Here is a 16,281-nt window from a genome sequence, read left to right as displayed (position 1 = left end):
AAAAAAAAAAAAAAAAAAAAAAAAAAAAAAAAAAAAAAAGCTTGCTTATTTATCAGAACCAAATGTGGACCACCAGAGTTGTTGGGCTTAAACGTTATTACCTAAACGTGTTGGAAAAGTTCGTAGAGGTAAGATCCCGGTTAATTTACATGATTTTGAAAAGTGACGTAATTGCACCACAACTACGAAATGGCTGGCATTTAGCTGGCCCTGTGCGTCCGTGGCTTTCTGGACATCTAGCATACGCTGGGGCTGGAAAGCTGCTGAGAGACAGCAAACTTGTGATGGGTGTTGCGAGACGACAGCACCGAACGAGGCCGTAGTCGCTTCCACCCGAACTAGGCCGTGGCCACAGCCTGCGCTGCATAAATAAAACATTTCAGCCTGTTGGCATGAATAACTGCCCCCGTCTTACCAAACACTGTCGACATCGAGCTGTTCATGAACTTCTGGATTGAGGGGAGATACTACTTCTCCACTGTGTTTGTTAACTATACGTAATTTAAGCGGCCTGGGAGGGGGTGGTTGCCAACGGTTAAGCTTAAGCTAACTAGCTTAGCGTTGCTACCTCGGAAACCTCGTCTTCGTCGCTGCCGGATCCCGGACCCGAGGAGAGGACGGCCGCGGCCGCTAGTTTGAAATCCAGTCTTTCTGCGGCAGGTCCACCGGGTTCGCCGTACAAACGCACTTTCTTTCCACCAACACCAATCCCAATGCTTCCAAGTCCGACTCCTCCTGGTGTCGCTCCTACCCCCATCCCTGCCACTGGGGAACGAGGAGTCACCGAGTCAATCTCGTCCTCGAAGCCGTCCGTCAGCATTGCCGTCCCGGCTACTGCATCCTGCATACTTCTGTTCACGATACGCGTGTTAACGGGCTATTTGTTAACTTAAACGTCCGCCCAGGCGCTTTCTTGGAAGATATTTGCTTGATTTTACTTCAGGGAATCCAGAAACTCTCCCGAAGCGAGGGTTGAGGAGGTTCTCTTTCCCCCAGCCATTAACTTTCTAACAACCTAACCCGATACGCACTGTTTCTCAGAAACACCGCCTCTGTGGAGAATCCTTTTCACCTTATTGGCTGAGCAAGATAGACCTCTGTTTCATATTGGGCCACATTTCTGCTTGTCAAACATGAGACCGCAACGTCATGTTAGGTTTACCAATATCACGAGGCAGTGGAACGAACAAGACATGGTAGGCCAACTTAACTAGTTACTAGTTTTATTAGTTTACCTAAATTCACTGGGGAATTTTAAATTCATGGAAGAACAATTTGTAATTATACTAGCTGCTGCCTTTCTTTATTGACTTGCTAAGCGTGAATTTACATGACAAACAAGTAATGCTGTTTGTCATGTAAGTGTATTGTTATTAATATGCCTATGTCACATTTTTTTCTGTTTTTATGTTTCTTTATATTTTTCAGAACTCCTGACAGTTTTGCAAGCATTTTGCTGCAGGTATGTGCAATATTTGCACAGACACAAAAAAGGCACTTTTTAGACGCAAAGTACATAATTAGAGTTAACAATTAATTGCTTTTGGAGTATGTCTATAAGGTAATCTGTCAAATTTTCCTAAACTGATGTGTATATGTTTGCTTGTTTGTTTATTTGAGTTCTGTAAAATATATGTACCAGTACATTTTTTTTTCCTTGACTGTGGAATATTTTCAGAATAAATAAAATAATGTATGAACTTGAAATAAAATATTCTAAACGCTCCTTTTTTAATAAAGTTTATAATATACCTTTGACTTTTACAAAAAATATACTACATATATGGTATATGATCAATAATCAAAAACTTTCTGTTGCAATATAGGTAAACTTCTAAAAATGTAAGCAAAGTTGAAAGTGTCTAGAAATATTAAACATTTATTAGCTGAAAACATTTTAATAGTATTAAATTGTGTTCAAGAAATGACTATAGGGCTAAAAAATGTCACTATGCTAGAAAAAGAAACAAGTACCTCAGATATATAATATGTAAAAAGTTTCCTCCTACTTACAGAAATACACAACCGTTTTAGAGTCGTTTTTGATTGACTACTAAACAGCTTAAATAAGAAAAGAAAACATAAAAAAGCCTTAAGTGATTACAAGAGTTTTATTCTTTGGAGATATCCTGTGTCATCTGTCTTGGCCACTCTGGTTTGACAGTATCTTGGATTTAAAATTTCATAGATTAATATGTAGCAACATGCTAACAAAAATAATGTCCCTCTATTTCCACTAATGCCAACATTTGCATATTGTAATCAGCCAGGTTTACAGCTTCAATATAATGCAATTGTACCTGGATTACTGTAACACCTTTTTATCACAATATTGTAAATATCTTCTATAACTTTTTGGTGTAAAACAGTAAAAAAAAATGTGTGTTATAATTATTGTGTTGTTTTGAATTCACTTACATAGGCAGGTGTTGTAAACTGCGAGGTGTTAAACAACCTCTACATTAAAATAATACTAAAAAAGCAATAATGATCGCTGTAAACCATTTTTTTCGGATTTGTAGGCCAGAAGATGCTGAAGGCCAGGCCAGACTGGGCCTCGGGCAGCAACGTCATCCTGCCGGGGATTGCCAGGTGCAAAACGAAACCCACATTTTGGGCGATTTTATTATATTTCTGAAGATTTGACAAATGTTAAAGTCTTGTGCCGTTATTTGATTTAAGTCTCATTTATAAAAGTATATTTGGTAGAAATGTATCTAAAACTTGACAGTTGAGTTGTAGTTAAGACCCGTACTCCTTCTGTAATGTCTTGAAAGGGCGCCCTGAAAGGGGGATAGCTGGAGCATTCTGGCAACACAGCGCGAGGTTTCAGCCGCATCACGCAGCGGGTCCTACCATACATCTCCGGCGTGTTGCATCTTCGGCTGAACAGGTAAATGTTTAAATGTGTTTGGTGTTTTGCTTATTGGTTTCATTCCTAAACAGCGTTTATTTTACTCATTATGGTAACAGAATATACTCTGTAAAGTAAAGTTAGCAGTTACACTGTAGCCTCAGTTAAAATGTTAGCCGTTGAAGCTAAGAACATGGCGCTGGTTGAAAGGGCCGCTATTGTTCTTGTATCCGGGTGCGGCGCGAGCGTGCTGTAGGCCACACACTTTTTATTTTAAAAACAAATGAAGGTGTAGATAATTGCATGTACACATTTGGAGTTAATAAAGTGTCAGGCTTTAATTGTAAGGAATTAATTGTACACTAAATGTCGATTGAATGTTTTCAGTTAGCTACGGATTTTTGTTGCCACAGAACTAACTACTGCTAATTCGCGCTGTTGAATGATTGAGATATAGTTCAAATATTTTAATGATTCTTGTGTGTGGATTATTATTTTTTTGATTGTTTCTTGTGAGGATATTTTGCACTACATAGACGGGTCATTTATAATTTGATACATAATGACAAGTGTTTAAAAAAATAGGCGCGAGAGGGCGCTGTTACAGATCAGTCATAGTCCTCCATTCTGTAAAACGTAATATTTTTCAGTCATATAGTGTTTTGAAGCAACATTTAAACATTCGGCTATCTAAAGTAGATGGCAGTTAAATTGGCCAAGGGTATGAACACAACCAATGAAGGTTGCTTTGCATATGTGTCTTTCTATTAACAGAAACACTCATCTGCTGCAGAGTTATGTATAAGAATGTTTTTAATTTTTCCTAACAGACATGTAGATTAAACATGCTAACTTGTGTTTTTTTCCTATTAGGAATTGGGACAAGACATGGCTGATGAGGGATATGTTGTGCGAATCAGGGGTCTACCTTGGTCTTGTTCAGTAGATGAAGTTCAGAGATTTTTCTCAGGTATGTATGCCGGGGGGAGGAACATGACATTTAACTTGTAAATATAACCTGTTCATCACCTTATCTCTAACAAAAAGACTGCTCTTCTAATGTACCGCTGCATGGTCTACATTTAAAAGCTTTTGTCAAATTGCAAAGACACAACACAGTCATGTGAAATAATATTGTAAAACAAATTGCAGCCACAGGATACAATAGTATCACTTCTAGACAAAAATGTATCACATTTGAGAACAGATGATGAGTCAAATTCAATACACATCTGGTACTTAAAACTAGAATTCAGCACAGATATAAATATCTTGAAAGTATCCTGGGAAAACCACAATCACTGTGTTGACTTAAGTATTTTTATGACCTACCATGCAGATAGTTCTGAATGAATTTGGTACAGAGTTACTTAAACCAGAGATTGTCCAACCTGACCCTAGGCTTATAGCTTGTCGAATTACAACATTTAGTTGTTTCTGTAAGAAATTTTACAGCGTGGACATAATTTCTCCCATAAAACATCTTTCTAGGCTGCAAAATTCTGAACAATGGAAGTGGAATACACTTCACCTATACAAGAGAGGGCCGCCCTAGCGGAGAAGCATTTGTGGAACTGGAGACGGAAGAAGACCTGAAGATGGCCGTGAAGAAGGATAGAGAAACTATGGGCCACAGATACGTTGAGGGTGCGTACGACAGAGTCCTTCTTTTGACAGATGTTGTATTTTTCTGACACTGCCTTAACAAATTGTTTTTTCTTTCATGCAAAACAGTGTTTAAATCCAACAATGTTGAGATGGATTGGGTCATGAAGCACACTGGCCCAAATTGCCCAGAGACGGCAGGAGATGGGCTTGTGCGCCTCCGGGGCCTTCCCTTTGGCTGCAGCAAGGAGGAGATTGTGCAGTTTTTTTCAGGTAAAAACTTCTGTTGTTTGTTTGTTTGTAACTCCCTTTCGGGTTAGGAATAAAAGATTATTGCCCCGTCTTCCTTCCTTTGTTTCTTTCTTTTACAGCACCGATTCTTGCTGCTTCTGTGCAAGAAGTGCTCTTTAGGTTAATTAGCTTTTAGAGTGTGTTGCGAGAACATAGAATCATAAAATGAATTAGTTTATGGTAATGAGCAAAGAAATGACACAAGGAAAAAGGAGGCAGTTGAAAGTTTGAACTTAGGTTTTTTTTTTTTATTTAAGTATTTGATTATTTATTAGGGATCTGGAGTGTGTATGTAAATACCCATTTTCATCTTCACACCATTGTCCATAGAGAGCAATCACACATCAATTATTTTTCTTAAGCCGAGTCTGATTCTATTATATTCCACTGGAGATGCACCGATCGAGGATTTGTGACTGATTTCTTTTGTGACCATCGTTCACGCATCGCACTGAGTGAGAAAGAGTTCACTGTAATACAGGGTTTCACTAATTTAAAAGAAAGATGAAAGTTTAGGGTTTATATTTTAAATTGCATTTAACATCCTCTTAGTTATTTACATGCTGTGTCATTCTAATGCAGGCCTTTACCAAAAGGCTGTCAGAATTTTTTAATTGTGCACGTTATATAAGAGACAAAGGTTGAAAGCTCAAAGCTTTTTGCAATAAAAAGACGTTATCAGCTCTAATCTTTTTCAATAGCCTTACCTCCATCGCCTTTTTGAAAAAACAACCAGAGTGCGGGTAAAAACGGGTGGTTCCTTTTTTGTACCCGGCAAAGTCCAGTACAGCGACTAATACCCAGCACTCTTTCTGTTGTATCCTGAGTGAACAGTTGACATATCTCTGCAGAAAGTAGTTCCTTTTTTAAATGGCTTCTCTGCTTCCTCTGCCTTCCTATTTAAACACCCCACATACACTGAAAATAGCTTATTTAGGGGGTTTTTTTCTCTTAGAAGCTACAGTGTTGAAGAGCTGTTGTGAGTTAGTTTGAGTTTCCAACCAGCAGGTTTTACTGAAAATCGCCCGACGAATTCTCGGTGCATCTCTACTTTTCACTGATAAAACCTCTCTCATATTTTAGTTTCATTTTGTTCACATTTCTCCCTGCTTTCGTCTCCTAAAACCGTTTTCTTAACTTGTAGTTTAAGACTTGTATAGTATCTCGCAGGTAAACCGTATTTTTACTCATGTCACCCACCAAACTCCTGTTCTCTTTTCACCCACACTCAAATACTACCCCGGTTTTCACCACACAAATCCCCCCCTACCCCCTCTCTTTTTCATATGCTTACTCTATCCTGTCATTTCTACTTTACCCCCAGAGTATAATAAATGTGACTCCTTTAAATGGCCAGTTGAAACTGAACTGGTGTATGTGTGATGTAAAATTTTCTATCTCTCTTTAGAGAAAGTTCTCTGTTATTGGGCATGTGATTTAATATGTCCCCTGCTGGGGTTATCTGTCCTTGGGTTGAAGGGTTGGAAATCGTGCCAAATGGGATAACATTGCCGGTGGACATCCAGGGGAGGAGTACGGGGGAGGCCTTCGTGCAGTTTGCTTCACAGGATATAGCTGAAAAGGCTCTAAAGAAACACAAGGAAAGAATAGGGCACAGGTGGGGATGGTTGGTTGGCTGGCTGGATAAGTTGCTTTTCTTATGGTGTGCACATTCAACATCTGAACCAAATGCTAAACTGACACTACATCTAGAATATGAATAATAATTAGAACACACCCACAAAAAAAAACCCTGCTATACTGGATCAAACTCTGCATACATTCAATATTTTCAGTGGGATAATAAGTGCTAGGGCTTCATAAAAAAATAGTTGAGAGCTTGATTGGAAAATGTTACAAATTTTAAGATAAAGACTGAGTCCAGGTTTTAAATGGTCAGGAGTCTCCCTGGTGGTAAAATCAGAGGGAGAATACACACTTGGCTCTAGAGCCCTCTGCTATAGGCAATGCTTAGAGGTCAGCTCAGTAGGGCTGGAGTTCTCTCTGACTCTCCTAAACCAGGACGCTGGCTGTCATGGTAACGACCAAGAGTTTACTGAAGTATGCAACAGATTTCTAAATTACCTCAGATAACCATAAGAAAAGTTTAAAGTTACCAAGGCTCTTGTTAATTTGGAAAATATTTCTTTCTTAAACTCAATTGCCTTTTATTGTTTTTTTTGTTTTGTTTTTAATTAACAACTGTTAGGTACTCATAGGCTTTACTACCAATGGAATACATCATAACAGCATCTGCATAGCCCAGAATTAAGCAAATGCAGTTTCATCCACTCCCCCCGTGCCTGAAGGGTTTTCTCTCTATACTCTTAGGTACATTGAGATATTCAAGAGCAGCCGCGCTGAGGTGCGGACCCACTACGAACCCCAGAGGAAGCCGATGGGGATGCAGAGACCGGGTCCCTACGACCGGCCCTCAGGTGGACGCGGTTACAACATGATGGGCCGAGGAGGCTCCTATGACAGAATGCGTCGAGGTGGCTACGGTGGAGGTGGGTGCAATTAGACACAAAATTACACCTGCTACCAAATCAGAATCTCACTTTGTTTTTACTATTTTAAACTAACATTAAGTGTAGGAAGTCAACCTGGCTATCTTGTTTTTTTTTGTTTTTGTTTGTTTTATTGAAAAAGATGAAACCAAAACTGTTTGTTTGTTTGTTTGTTTTATTGAAAAAGATGAAACCAAAACTGAGACGTCTTAAGGGTGTGGACTTTGTTTTTACTGTTTGTGTGTAACTTGTATATCTCTGTGTGCCAGTGCTGCACGGTGTAACTAATTAGATTAAGCTGTAAAGTCCATGTAAGACCATGTGTTAATCTGACTGTGTTTTCAGGTGTATCTGATGGGCGGTATGGCGATGGCGGCTCTTCCTTTCAAAGCACAACAGGTCACTGCGTCCACATGAGGGGGCTGCCATACAGAGCCACAGAGACGGACATCTACAATGTAAGAGACACCTCACCGTCTCACCTACATGCCATACTTTCTGTGGAATGTATCACGAATCTCCTCGGCACACGCTTGGGTTTTCTTACCTTTTCTTTTTTAGTTCTTCTCTCCGTTGAATCCTGTGCGGGTCCACATTGAGATCGGCCCAGATGGGAGAGTAACCGGGGAGGCAGATGTAGAGTTTGCAACGCATGAAGATGCTGTTGCAGCAATGTCCAAAGATAAAGCCAACATGCGTGAGTTTGTTATGGTTCACTTTAAAATAACTGCATTTAACAAACCTCTCTTTTAAGTCTGCACAATCATAATGACTTGTTTCCTCTACAGAGCATCGCTATGTGGAGCTGTTCTTGAACTCCACAGCAGGGGGCAGTAATGGAGCCTACAGTAGTCAGATGATGGGTGGCATGAGTAAGTGTCGGGGTTAAGAAAACCCAAGATTCAGTAATACCTTTTTACTTAAAAATTGTATGACTTTAATTTATTTCTTTTAGTAAATGAATCCATTCAAAGGTTGCCAGCTATTATAACATTTATAATTTTTAAATATTGTTTTATAGCAAAGAATTTCATAAAGAGATGCTTGTTGAGAACGGAACTTTTACCAGAGACTGAAATGCACTTTTCTTTTTTACATTATTTTATTTGTAGTTGATTTTAATTGGGCTATTAGATGTTGAAATGACTGACTGGTTATGGGTCGGACTGTGATGAAAATGGTTTAGCGTAAGAATGGACTGAAGTGAATAGGAGCTCACCCTCACCTATAGACACCCTTCTCCTGACAGGTATTTAAAACAGCATCAAAACCATCACAGGTCCAACATATTCATCCTTTGTTTTGTTTTTTTCACAAAATATACCAGGAAAGTCCCAGTAGAGTTTATTGGAATACACATTGTATGTTTAAACTTCTTAATATTTGCTCTTCCCCTTAAGATCAACACATTTTGCATTATATAAATGGCATTTTTTCTTGTTTCCAAATTTTAAGTGACTAAGAAAAATGGGTATGATGTACTTGGATATGACTAAGATGTTGAGTTAAAAATATTGAGTTAACCTAAACAGAGTAGAGCAGTTTCTTAAAAAAGTATTGCGTGTCCTCTCAGGCCCGTCATGGTTTGTCCTCCACAGGTAACCAGTCGTCTTACAGTGGTGGCCAGCTCAGCTCAGGGTACTCTGGTGGGTACAGCAGCCAAGGAAACATGGGTGGCTACAGTGAATATAGTGAGTGTCAGCTCTTTTAACTTTTTTTTCTACCTTTGCTTTGACTTTAATTTCTAGGAGCTTTAGTAAATCACAATTAAAAATGTTTATAAAAAGCAAAAGAAAAAAAATAGTAAAAAGCTCTGCAGCTGCTCACTGATAAACTTGATCCTCACTGTGTTTCTCATTTTTTCTTTTCTTGTCTTGAAAGGTTATTTTCTTCTTGTACAGTTTTATGTTTAGTGAGAACTGCTTGTCTTAAAAATGATTGTAACAGCCTGCATTTAGGCCACAGCATCATGGTACTTTTTCTGCCATGTACTGTAAAACCTTGAAATAAACTGAAGTTCCGTTATAAGAACAATGAAATATTTGACAAACAAAAGGAAATCAAGCATTGTTATGCTGAAAAAGATTAAAGCAACTATGTTTTCTTAGAGTTGCTTTTTTTAAACACTCATTTAATAAAACCTTTTCATAGCTGAGACACTACCTCTGGTAGGTTTTAAAAAAAAATTCCTAGAAGGAACAGCATGTGCTGCTACTTGGACTAGAAATAAAACCCCACAGTTCATGTTATATTGGTTTTCTATTCAGTGACCAGTCCTGTTCCTTTAACAATCAGCATTTTAACAGATGTATAACATGATTTGTTGTGCATTACTACATGAATGAACTCTTGGGTCCTATGGTGTTTATTCTCTCTCTTGTTAGGTAACCAGGGCGGAATGGGAAGCAGTTACTACGGCGGTGGTGGAGGTGGAAGCAGAGGCTCAATGAATGGACTCGGTGGAGGATGGGGAATGTAGTTTTTCTGTTTTTTTTGTTTGTTTTTCTCACTCTCAATCCTTAATTTCATGTTTTTAAACTCAGCATTTTGCTGGAAGGACTGGAAATGTCTCACTTTGTTAAACATAGGATGATGAGGTGAGGTTGTCTTTTGAAAAGTATCGAGGGGTGGGATTTGTATTTTTTTTAAGTGCGTGATTTACAAAGAGAAGTGTGATCATTTGTCGTCACAAGAAGTGTAACTGAAGTGTTGTCTTCCCCATTCCTCCCAGACCTGACTCATTACAAAAACCACATTAATGTCCCGTCATCCAGAAGTGACATTTTGTTCTCCAAACACTTGCCTGCTTCTGTAGGCTAACTCTTCCCGTACTGGTGGACTTTACATGACTCAAGGAATGCATGAACAGAAAATCTGTCTGATATTTTGGATGTTTGACCTCATTTTGCTTCTTAAGTGTTTCAGTTAAAAATGTAAATCTGACTTCATGGTGTGCAGGTGTTTTGTTTCCTAATGTTATGACTGTTCATTGGACATTTTTTTGTGATGAGGGCTACGTGAATGGAAAATCTAAAATCTGCTACCATGGAGGTTTTTACAGCTTTGAATGCTATTTGTATTTTCTGTGCACAAAGTGAATAAACTAGTCTGGAATACCTTAATGAAAGTAAGGCTGGAAAAACTGGTTTTATTGGTTTATCAAATGGATTTATAAAAGTCAATCATTTGCAGATTATATAAATGGTTTTTGCAGAAGTTGACAATCTACAAAGCTTCAATTTCATACATTCTTACGTTTGATTATTTAAGATTATACAGTTGTTTACACACACTTTCATCCAGTACTGAGGCAGCTGAAGTTAAATGAACTACCAAACAGAAATCCAAGCAAAACTCATCAGTTTTACATAGTATACATCCAGTTTTCTGTTATAAAAGACTAGTTACTAGAGATGCAACAATCAGGCTTTGTTTGTAGCCAATACATTTAGCAAAAATATCTACAAATTGAGAGATTTTTCATAAGTTTTACTTAGATATAGTTTAATTATTATCCCCATTTATGCACCAAAGCATATGCATTTGAGCTGCCGATCAGTGCAACTCGAGGGAAAACTGATTTAGACTGATTGGTGCGTCTCTAATCTTGTGCAGTACTCAGTATTTTTCCTACAGCTAATTAAACATTTAAAACCTTTTTAGTCAACAGTCATTGCAATCTAGTTCATCCTATGAGTGTTTTTTTTTAAAATGTCGCCCATTGTTTAATACAGACAAGTAAATGCACCTGAATTTCAAGTTGACAATGAAACGCCAAACCTGGTTGTAATTAGTATCGTACGCTCCCAACTTCAGTGGTTGGGTTTCTCCAGTGTTAGGAAGTCTCTGTAGAAACTTGTAAAGTTCTAAATGTTTCTGTCAGGAAGCTGTGGAGGAACTTCTCTGCAGCAAGAGCGAGTGACACACGTCGCACACTCTCACGGGCCGAGGGTAGGACGGTAAGGCTAGCTCGTTACTTGAACAAGTGTTGCAGTAGATGTCGCCGCAGTTTCTGCAGTGGTGCTGCAAGCAGATACCTTAGATTGAAATCTCTGTCATGCTACGTATGAGGAAAAAAAATAAAAAATGACGTGTGGAAAAGCCAACCTTTCTACGCGAGATGGAGAACTCCTTCTGGCATTGCTTGCACTGTGTGGCTTCATCGTCTTTCATCCACGCGTGGCCCTGTGGAGGTGGGTTTAAAAGTTAGCATCTTCCCTCTTCCAGCACCGTTATTTGCTCATCGATACGTTACCTTCAGAGCTTTGTTAACCTCCTTAAAGTCCTCCATCTTGAGTTTAGACCTTTGACAGGGATGAGGGTAGAATCAAATGTTTTGTGAAGAAATATGACTTGGATTAACATAAGAACGGGGGGTGGGGGGGAGGATTCACTATATTTACAGGTAGGTACTAACTGGCTTAGATGCAGGCCCATTTCCTGTAGTGTCTGCTCCTGCTGTTCACACCTCTGCTGCAGCTGCTTTTTCTCTGTCTTCAAATCCTGCAGCTCCTGCACCAGGAACACAAATGAATTGTTAAAACTGTATTCCTGGAATAAATTGACCTCAAGCAAATATACTAATTTCTAGAGATGAACCCTGTGTTTGTATTGCGAACTGACCGTGTGAAGGCCCTGCAGCTGCTGCAGCTGGGTGCAGAGTTCGGCACTGTTGTCCTGTTCCCGTTGCAGAGCTTTCTGCAAACTTTGTCTCTGTTCTCTCTCTGCACGCAGCTCATTCTCTAACCCCGTTCTGTGTAAGAAAAGAGTCGCACATGAATTATGCACTTCATATCAGCATTTAAATTAATTCCATTAACCTCCTATAAGGTTTCAGTCTGCAAAACCTTAACAGCACTCTGCACACATTAAGCGCTCTGCATGTGTGCTAACCTTAACGTGTCCAGGTCTGTCAGCTGTTTCTGGAAAGCGTCGACTTTTGCTTCCAGCTCCACCCTCATGTCTTTGTCCGACTGGTCGGTTTGTCGACTCTGCTGCTCCGATTTCTGCAGCCTGAAATGCCAAGCAGGCAAAATTAACCAACCTAGAGCGTTTTAGCAAGCAACACAAGCAAAACCCACCGGGCACATACCGCTCCTCTAGTTCCACCATGGCTTTCTCCATCTCGTTTATCCTCTGCTCCAGCTGCACCGCCTCCGCCTGCTTTTTCTCCGCTTGTCGCCCCGAGTCCTAGGAGACCAACCGGCTCGTTCAAAAGCGTGCACCGTGTGGTGGGTGGGGTGAAACGCAGCACACGCGACCATTCTCACCTCTGCTTTGTGGAACATCTGCAGGTTAAGGGTCTTGACCTGGTCGAGCTGGAGCCGTAAGGCTGCCAGAGTGTCCTGCTTCTCGTGGATGTCCTTCTCCAGTAGCTTCATGGCCACCTCCATCTCCTTCTTTAGGCCCACCTGGAGCTCCAGCTCACGCTCCAACTCCTGGCGTTTGTGCATTTAAACCCAAGACAGCAGGAGTCAAATATAGTTTTAAGACTAAAAATATTAAGAATGAATGTATGTAGCAAATAGACCCAGAGAGCCAAGCAGACGAGACAAATATTAGTCGTGCATTTGGCCAATCTGGCCTTTTTGTTTGCCAGGAGCCATGTAGCGGACTCATCAAACATGTGGAAGAAAGTGTTCTGTTCAAATAAGACGAAATCTGACATGTTCCTTTATTCCTAGGAGTGGCAGCAAACTTAACACTGCAGATTAACCTGGTAAGGACAGTACCCTAACCCAAAAAACAAAAAAAAACTACTGAAGTCAGGTTACAGTCACAGTTGCAATGGAACGACTATCAAAGCATATTCATGTGTTCGAATCCATTGCATTCATCCATTCATTGCAATAATGCAGTAACAAACCTGGCGAATTCGCTTTTCTTCTTTGTATTGCTTCCACACCACATTGTACATCTCATCCAAACCTTGTCGAGTCTGTTTGTATGTCTCTAGCTCCACCTGACTGTCCTGGAGCGCTGCCTGAGAACAACAACAACAACAACAAAAACAGGGTTATATTCCATAGATTTGTTTAATTTTTAAGAAGCTTTCAGTCTCTTCCTGCAAAAACGGTTTCAAACCTCTTCCTTCTTCTGGCTCGTCATCAGGATGGAGTCGTTCTCCTGCCTGAGCTGTTCCTGTTCCCCCTGCAGAGAGTTGATTCTGTCTGTTGCTGCTGTCAGCTAAGAAGAGCAAAAGTGTTTATTGCACTTGGAGTCACGTAAATACACAGAGATCTTTACAGTGACGTTAAAATGCCAGTAACCTCCTCCAGGAGCTTGCTGTTGGTCTTTTCCAGAGAGTCCATCTTCGCCTGCAGGTCGGTGACGGTGCCGCTCAGGTGCCGATTCAGCTCTTCGATGTAGTGCTTCTGGTCTAGAATGGCCGTCATCTTTCCGTCACTGAGAGGAAAAGAAACGTCGGAACGCAATCAACTTTTGAGCACGCTGCGACGCTTTCGTTGGCTTTACAGTTGAAGTCGCATTGACCAAGCAAAACCCACTCACTCCTTTGGCGTCTCGCTGCTGGTGGCATCTTTCAGGTAGAGGGAGAAGTCAATGACCGCCACCTTAAAGCGAAGGAGAGATAACGTCAACTTGTTCAGATGCAAACTGGAGTCTGAACAGCTGCAGCCTTTTACTGGGTACTGACCTGAGAGTCGAGGTCCTCCCCTTTAATGCACAGGTTAGCGTCAATGACGTTCAGGCCAACGAGCAGCCCTCCCATCACCGCGCCTTCCTCCTCCAGCATTAAAGCGCCGGCGTCGTAGAACTCACTAGGGCGATTGAAGTTTGCACAAAATGACACTTTTGTACTCGCTTTTCGTCCTGCAACGTAAATTCTTCATTTGCTCGACTTTACAAACCTCAGGAGGTCCTTGCGGTCCAACAGGGTCTTCAGGTAGTCGGCTACTTTCTTCTGCATGAGTGCCAAATGCAGCCAGGCCCGAGCCCGCCCTAAACCCGTTCTGGGGAAGAGCACCAGAACATGAACACGACTATACAGGCGAAAACGGTTCTTGACTTTTTTGTAGCTACCAGTGTTTCTACTAGAGATAAACCAAAACGATATTAATATCTGTACCAATATTGATGTTGAAAAAATAAAATAAAATCTAGATCTGGTAATGGTGACATTATGGTTGATCCATAAGGGCAGATCTATTCAGTCTAACTCTACGCTTTGTGCTCTGAGCAACATCAAGCTCTATTATTTATTTCACATTGTATTCAGAATTGAGCTGTCTGAACCATTTGAAAGAAGATTTGATACTTCTGTATCGGAATCATCTGATAGTAAGCCTCGGATATCTGTATCGATATGAGAAGTTGATAAAAGTATATCGGTTCATCAATAGTTTCTACATATTGATGAAAATTCACAACTACTCCAGAGTCAGATTCCAGATTAATCAATTGACAGCAGTGATTAATGGACAAGTGAGTAGAGGAAAGGCTAGAGACTGCTGGTTTGATGGAAAAGAAAAACTGAAACAGATGGATAGATGGACCAATAGTAGAATAGATAGATGGTTAGAAAGACAAAACAGATATATATACACTTTGACAATGGTGTATCTTTTCTAAATTCATGTTCCTTTTCCAGGATATTCCATACTTTTCCAGGCTGTGAAGGGAGCAGGAACCCTGCACAACATACCTAATGCCAGGCAGGTCTCTGGCACTTGTGGCGATGTTGGCAGACTCTGGACACAACTTCTCAACAAGCTCCAGAGGCCCCCATATGGACTTGTTCTGACCAATAAAGGACTTCTTGGCTGAAAGAACACGGAGCGCAAAAGTCACTTATGCCAACCTGAACTCTGTCCTCACAGAAAGTGACGCTTGCTGCCGTTGACCAGACAGCTCACCTTTAAGGCCGTGTTTGAGGCAGTGTTCAAGGACCAGGAAAAACTGCTGAAGAGGAGGGTACTCGGAGTCGAGAGTCCTGCCCAGGCTCAGAGAGGACTGGATCAAAACTTTGATGCTCAACTTCATCATGCTGAGGAGGTTGGATCTCTCTATGGCCATCGGGTCTTTAGTGGGTGCAACTGAAAAATAAAAAATAAAAATAAAAAACTTTGCATCAGTAAGACAGGCGTGACTTCACCATAACAAGCACAAACTTCTAGACAGAACTGCACATCATCAAATCTCAAGCTACATTTCATGCCCACAGAGTCATGTGTTGTGACAGCTGACAGATACTGACAGAAACTAAAGAGGAAGTATCAACTTGGAAGAAAGTAGTCCATAGTTTGATTGAATAAAGTGTGAAATAGTTGCAACCTACCGGGAAGCTTTTCTGAAGTGCTGTTCAGATCATTTTCTGCCTCCTTCTCGCTTGCAGAAGCCACAGCGGAATCCTGGGAGGCTTTTCTTGGGGCGGCTGCGTAGCTCATCCCGCTGCTGATCGTCTCCGTGGCCTTCCGAGCCAGAGAGAGGATCGGAGCCGACCAGCTGCCCCCTGCCGCGACCGGGTGAATATTCTCAGGTGGGTCCCGACACTCACCACCGGTGGGTTCATCGTTGGTCGTCGGACCCGCAACTCCCTGTTCGTCTGGCTCTGGTTTTTCTACGTGATCCTCAACAGCTGTGTTTACCTCCAATGTTTGGTCGGCCATGTTTGTTCCCCCCTCCTCCCCTTTCTCCACGTAAACTCACGTGACCAGTTCAGCTCAATCACGCGCGCTTTAAGAAATGATCTCTTCTTCTATTTATTCATTGGCGATGAACGAATAATTCTTGATTATCTATTACCGCCACCTCCTGGACAAAGAAAATCCCCAATTTATACAGATAGATTTCTATCCGACTCCAGAGCTGGTGGCAATGTGTTGCAATATTTTAAAGTTTCAAAACCGCATAAAAATATGCTCCAAAAAACAGTTTAATTATATGAAAACTATATAAACACCTCCCATCACTGTTGCAAATTGTGGATGTTAAGTCACAAGTTCTCAAAATCTATCTATCTTTCTATCTATCTATCTATCTATCTATCTATCTATCTATCTA

At 40.7% G+C, this 16,281-nt stretch overlaps 3 protein-coding genes across 13 annotated transcripts in view; 1 reads left to right on the top strand and 2 right to left on the bottom strand.

The window, feature by feature from the left end:
- ankhd1 (ankyrin repeat and KH domain containing 1) overlaps positions 1-1,026 on the bottom strand; it is a 34,349-nt gene extending 33,323 nt beyond the window's left edge. For all 10 annotated transcript variants that reach the window (XM_016676138.1, XM_016676139.1, XM_016676140.1 and 7 more), the window contains exon 1: positions 569-1,026. In XM_016676138.1, coding sequence (XP_016531624.1) covers positions 569-847 — 279 coding nt within the window. In that variant the 5' untranslated portion in view covers positions 848-1,026. The remainder of the gene's footprint in view (positions 1-568) is intronic.
- Positions 1,027-2,791: 1,765 nt separating this feature from the next.
- Positions 2,792-10,382, top strand: hnrnph1 (heterogeneous nuclear ribonucleoprotein H1). Of its 2 annotated transcripts, none has more exons than XM_007561566.1 (11): positions 2,792-2,893; positions 3,728-3,824; positions 4,346-4,501; positions 4,589-4,732; positions 6,230-6,368; positions 7,082-7,260; positions 7,606-7,718; positions 7,822-7,957; positions 8,049-8,132; positions 8,859-8,951; positions 9,645-10,382. In XM_007561566.1, exons 2-11 carry the CDS (start codon positions 3,743-3,745, stop codon positions 9,737-9,739), a joined length of 1,221 nt encoding a protein of 406 aa, XP_007561628.1. In that variant the 5' UTR covers positions 2,792-2,893; positions 3,728-3,742; the 3' UTR covers positions 9,740-10,382. The 2 variants fall into 2 exon arrangements, with proteins under 2 accessions (XP_007561628.1, XP_007561629.1); XM_007561567.1 differs by having other exon boundaries at positions 9,641-9,725.
- rufy1 (RUN and FYVE domain containing 1) lies at positions 9,757-15,944 on the bottom strand. The gene is made up of 17 exons (XM_007561565.2): positions 15,557-15,944; positions 15,135-15,314; positions 14,924-15,041; positions 14,130-14,231; positions 13,916-14,039; positions 13,771-13,832; positions 13,530-13,665; positions 13,345-13,446; positions 13,127-13,243; positions 12,531-12,698; positions 12,353-12,450; positions 12,154-12,273; positions 11,884-12,013; positions 11,678-11,772; positions 11,516-11,564; positions 11,368-11,445; positions 9,757-11,283 (listed from the first exon to the last, which is right to left on the bottom strand). The coding sequence occupies exons 1-17, from the start codon at positions 15,885-15,887 to the stop codon at positions 11,140-11,142; spliced, it is 2,154 nt and encodes a 717-aa protein (XP_007561627.1). The 5' UTR covers positions 15,888-15,944; the 3' UTR covers positions 9,757-11,139.
- Positions 15,945-16,281: the final 337 nt, after the last annotated feature.

This window comes from Poecilia formosa, unplaced genomic scaffold (genome assembly GCF_000485575.1).
Source record: "Poecilia formosa unplaced genomic scaffold, Poecilia_formosa-5.1.2 Scaffold128, whole genome shotgun sequence".
Taxonomy (NCBI): domain Eukaryota; kingdom Metazoa; phylum Chordata; class Actinopteri; order Cyprinodontiformes; family Poeciliidae; genus Poecilia; species Poecilia formosa.
Note: the sequence above shows the minus strand (reverse complement) of the source record. Positions and strands in the feature narration are given on the sequence as shown.

Excerpts from the sequence above, each read along its gene's own strand:
- rufy1 (XM_007561565.2), bottom strand. The coding sequence starts at position 15,887 with ATGGCCGACCAAACATTGGAGGTAAACACAGCTGTTGAGGATCACGTA. Across the intron at positions 15,315-15,556 it reads CACTTCAGAAAAGCTTCCCG|TTGCACCCACTAAAGACCCG; the intron begins GTAGGTTGCAAC and ends TTTATTTTTCAG. Across the intron at positions 12,699-13,126 it reads AAGAAAAGCGAATTCGCCAG|GAGTTGGAGCGTGAGCTGGA; the intron begins GTTTGTTACTGC and ends CACAAACGCCAG.
- hnrnph1 (XM_007561566.1), top strand. The coding sequence starts at position 3,743 with ATGGCTGATGAGGGATATGTTGTGCGAATCAGGGGTCTACCTTGGTCT. Across the intron at positions 3,825-4,345 it reads AGTTCAGAGATTTTTCTCAG|GCTGCAAAATTCTGAACAAT; the intron begins GTATGTATGCCG and ends ACATCTTTCTAG. Across the intron at positions 7,958-8,048 it reads CAAAGATAAAGCCAACATGC|AGCATCGCTATGTGGAGCTG; the intron begins GTGAGTTTGTTA and ends TTTCCTCTACAG.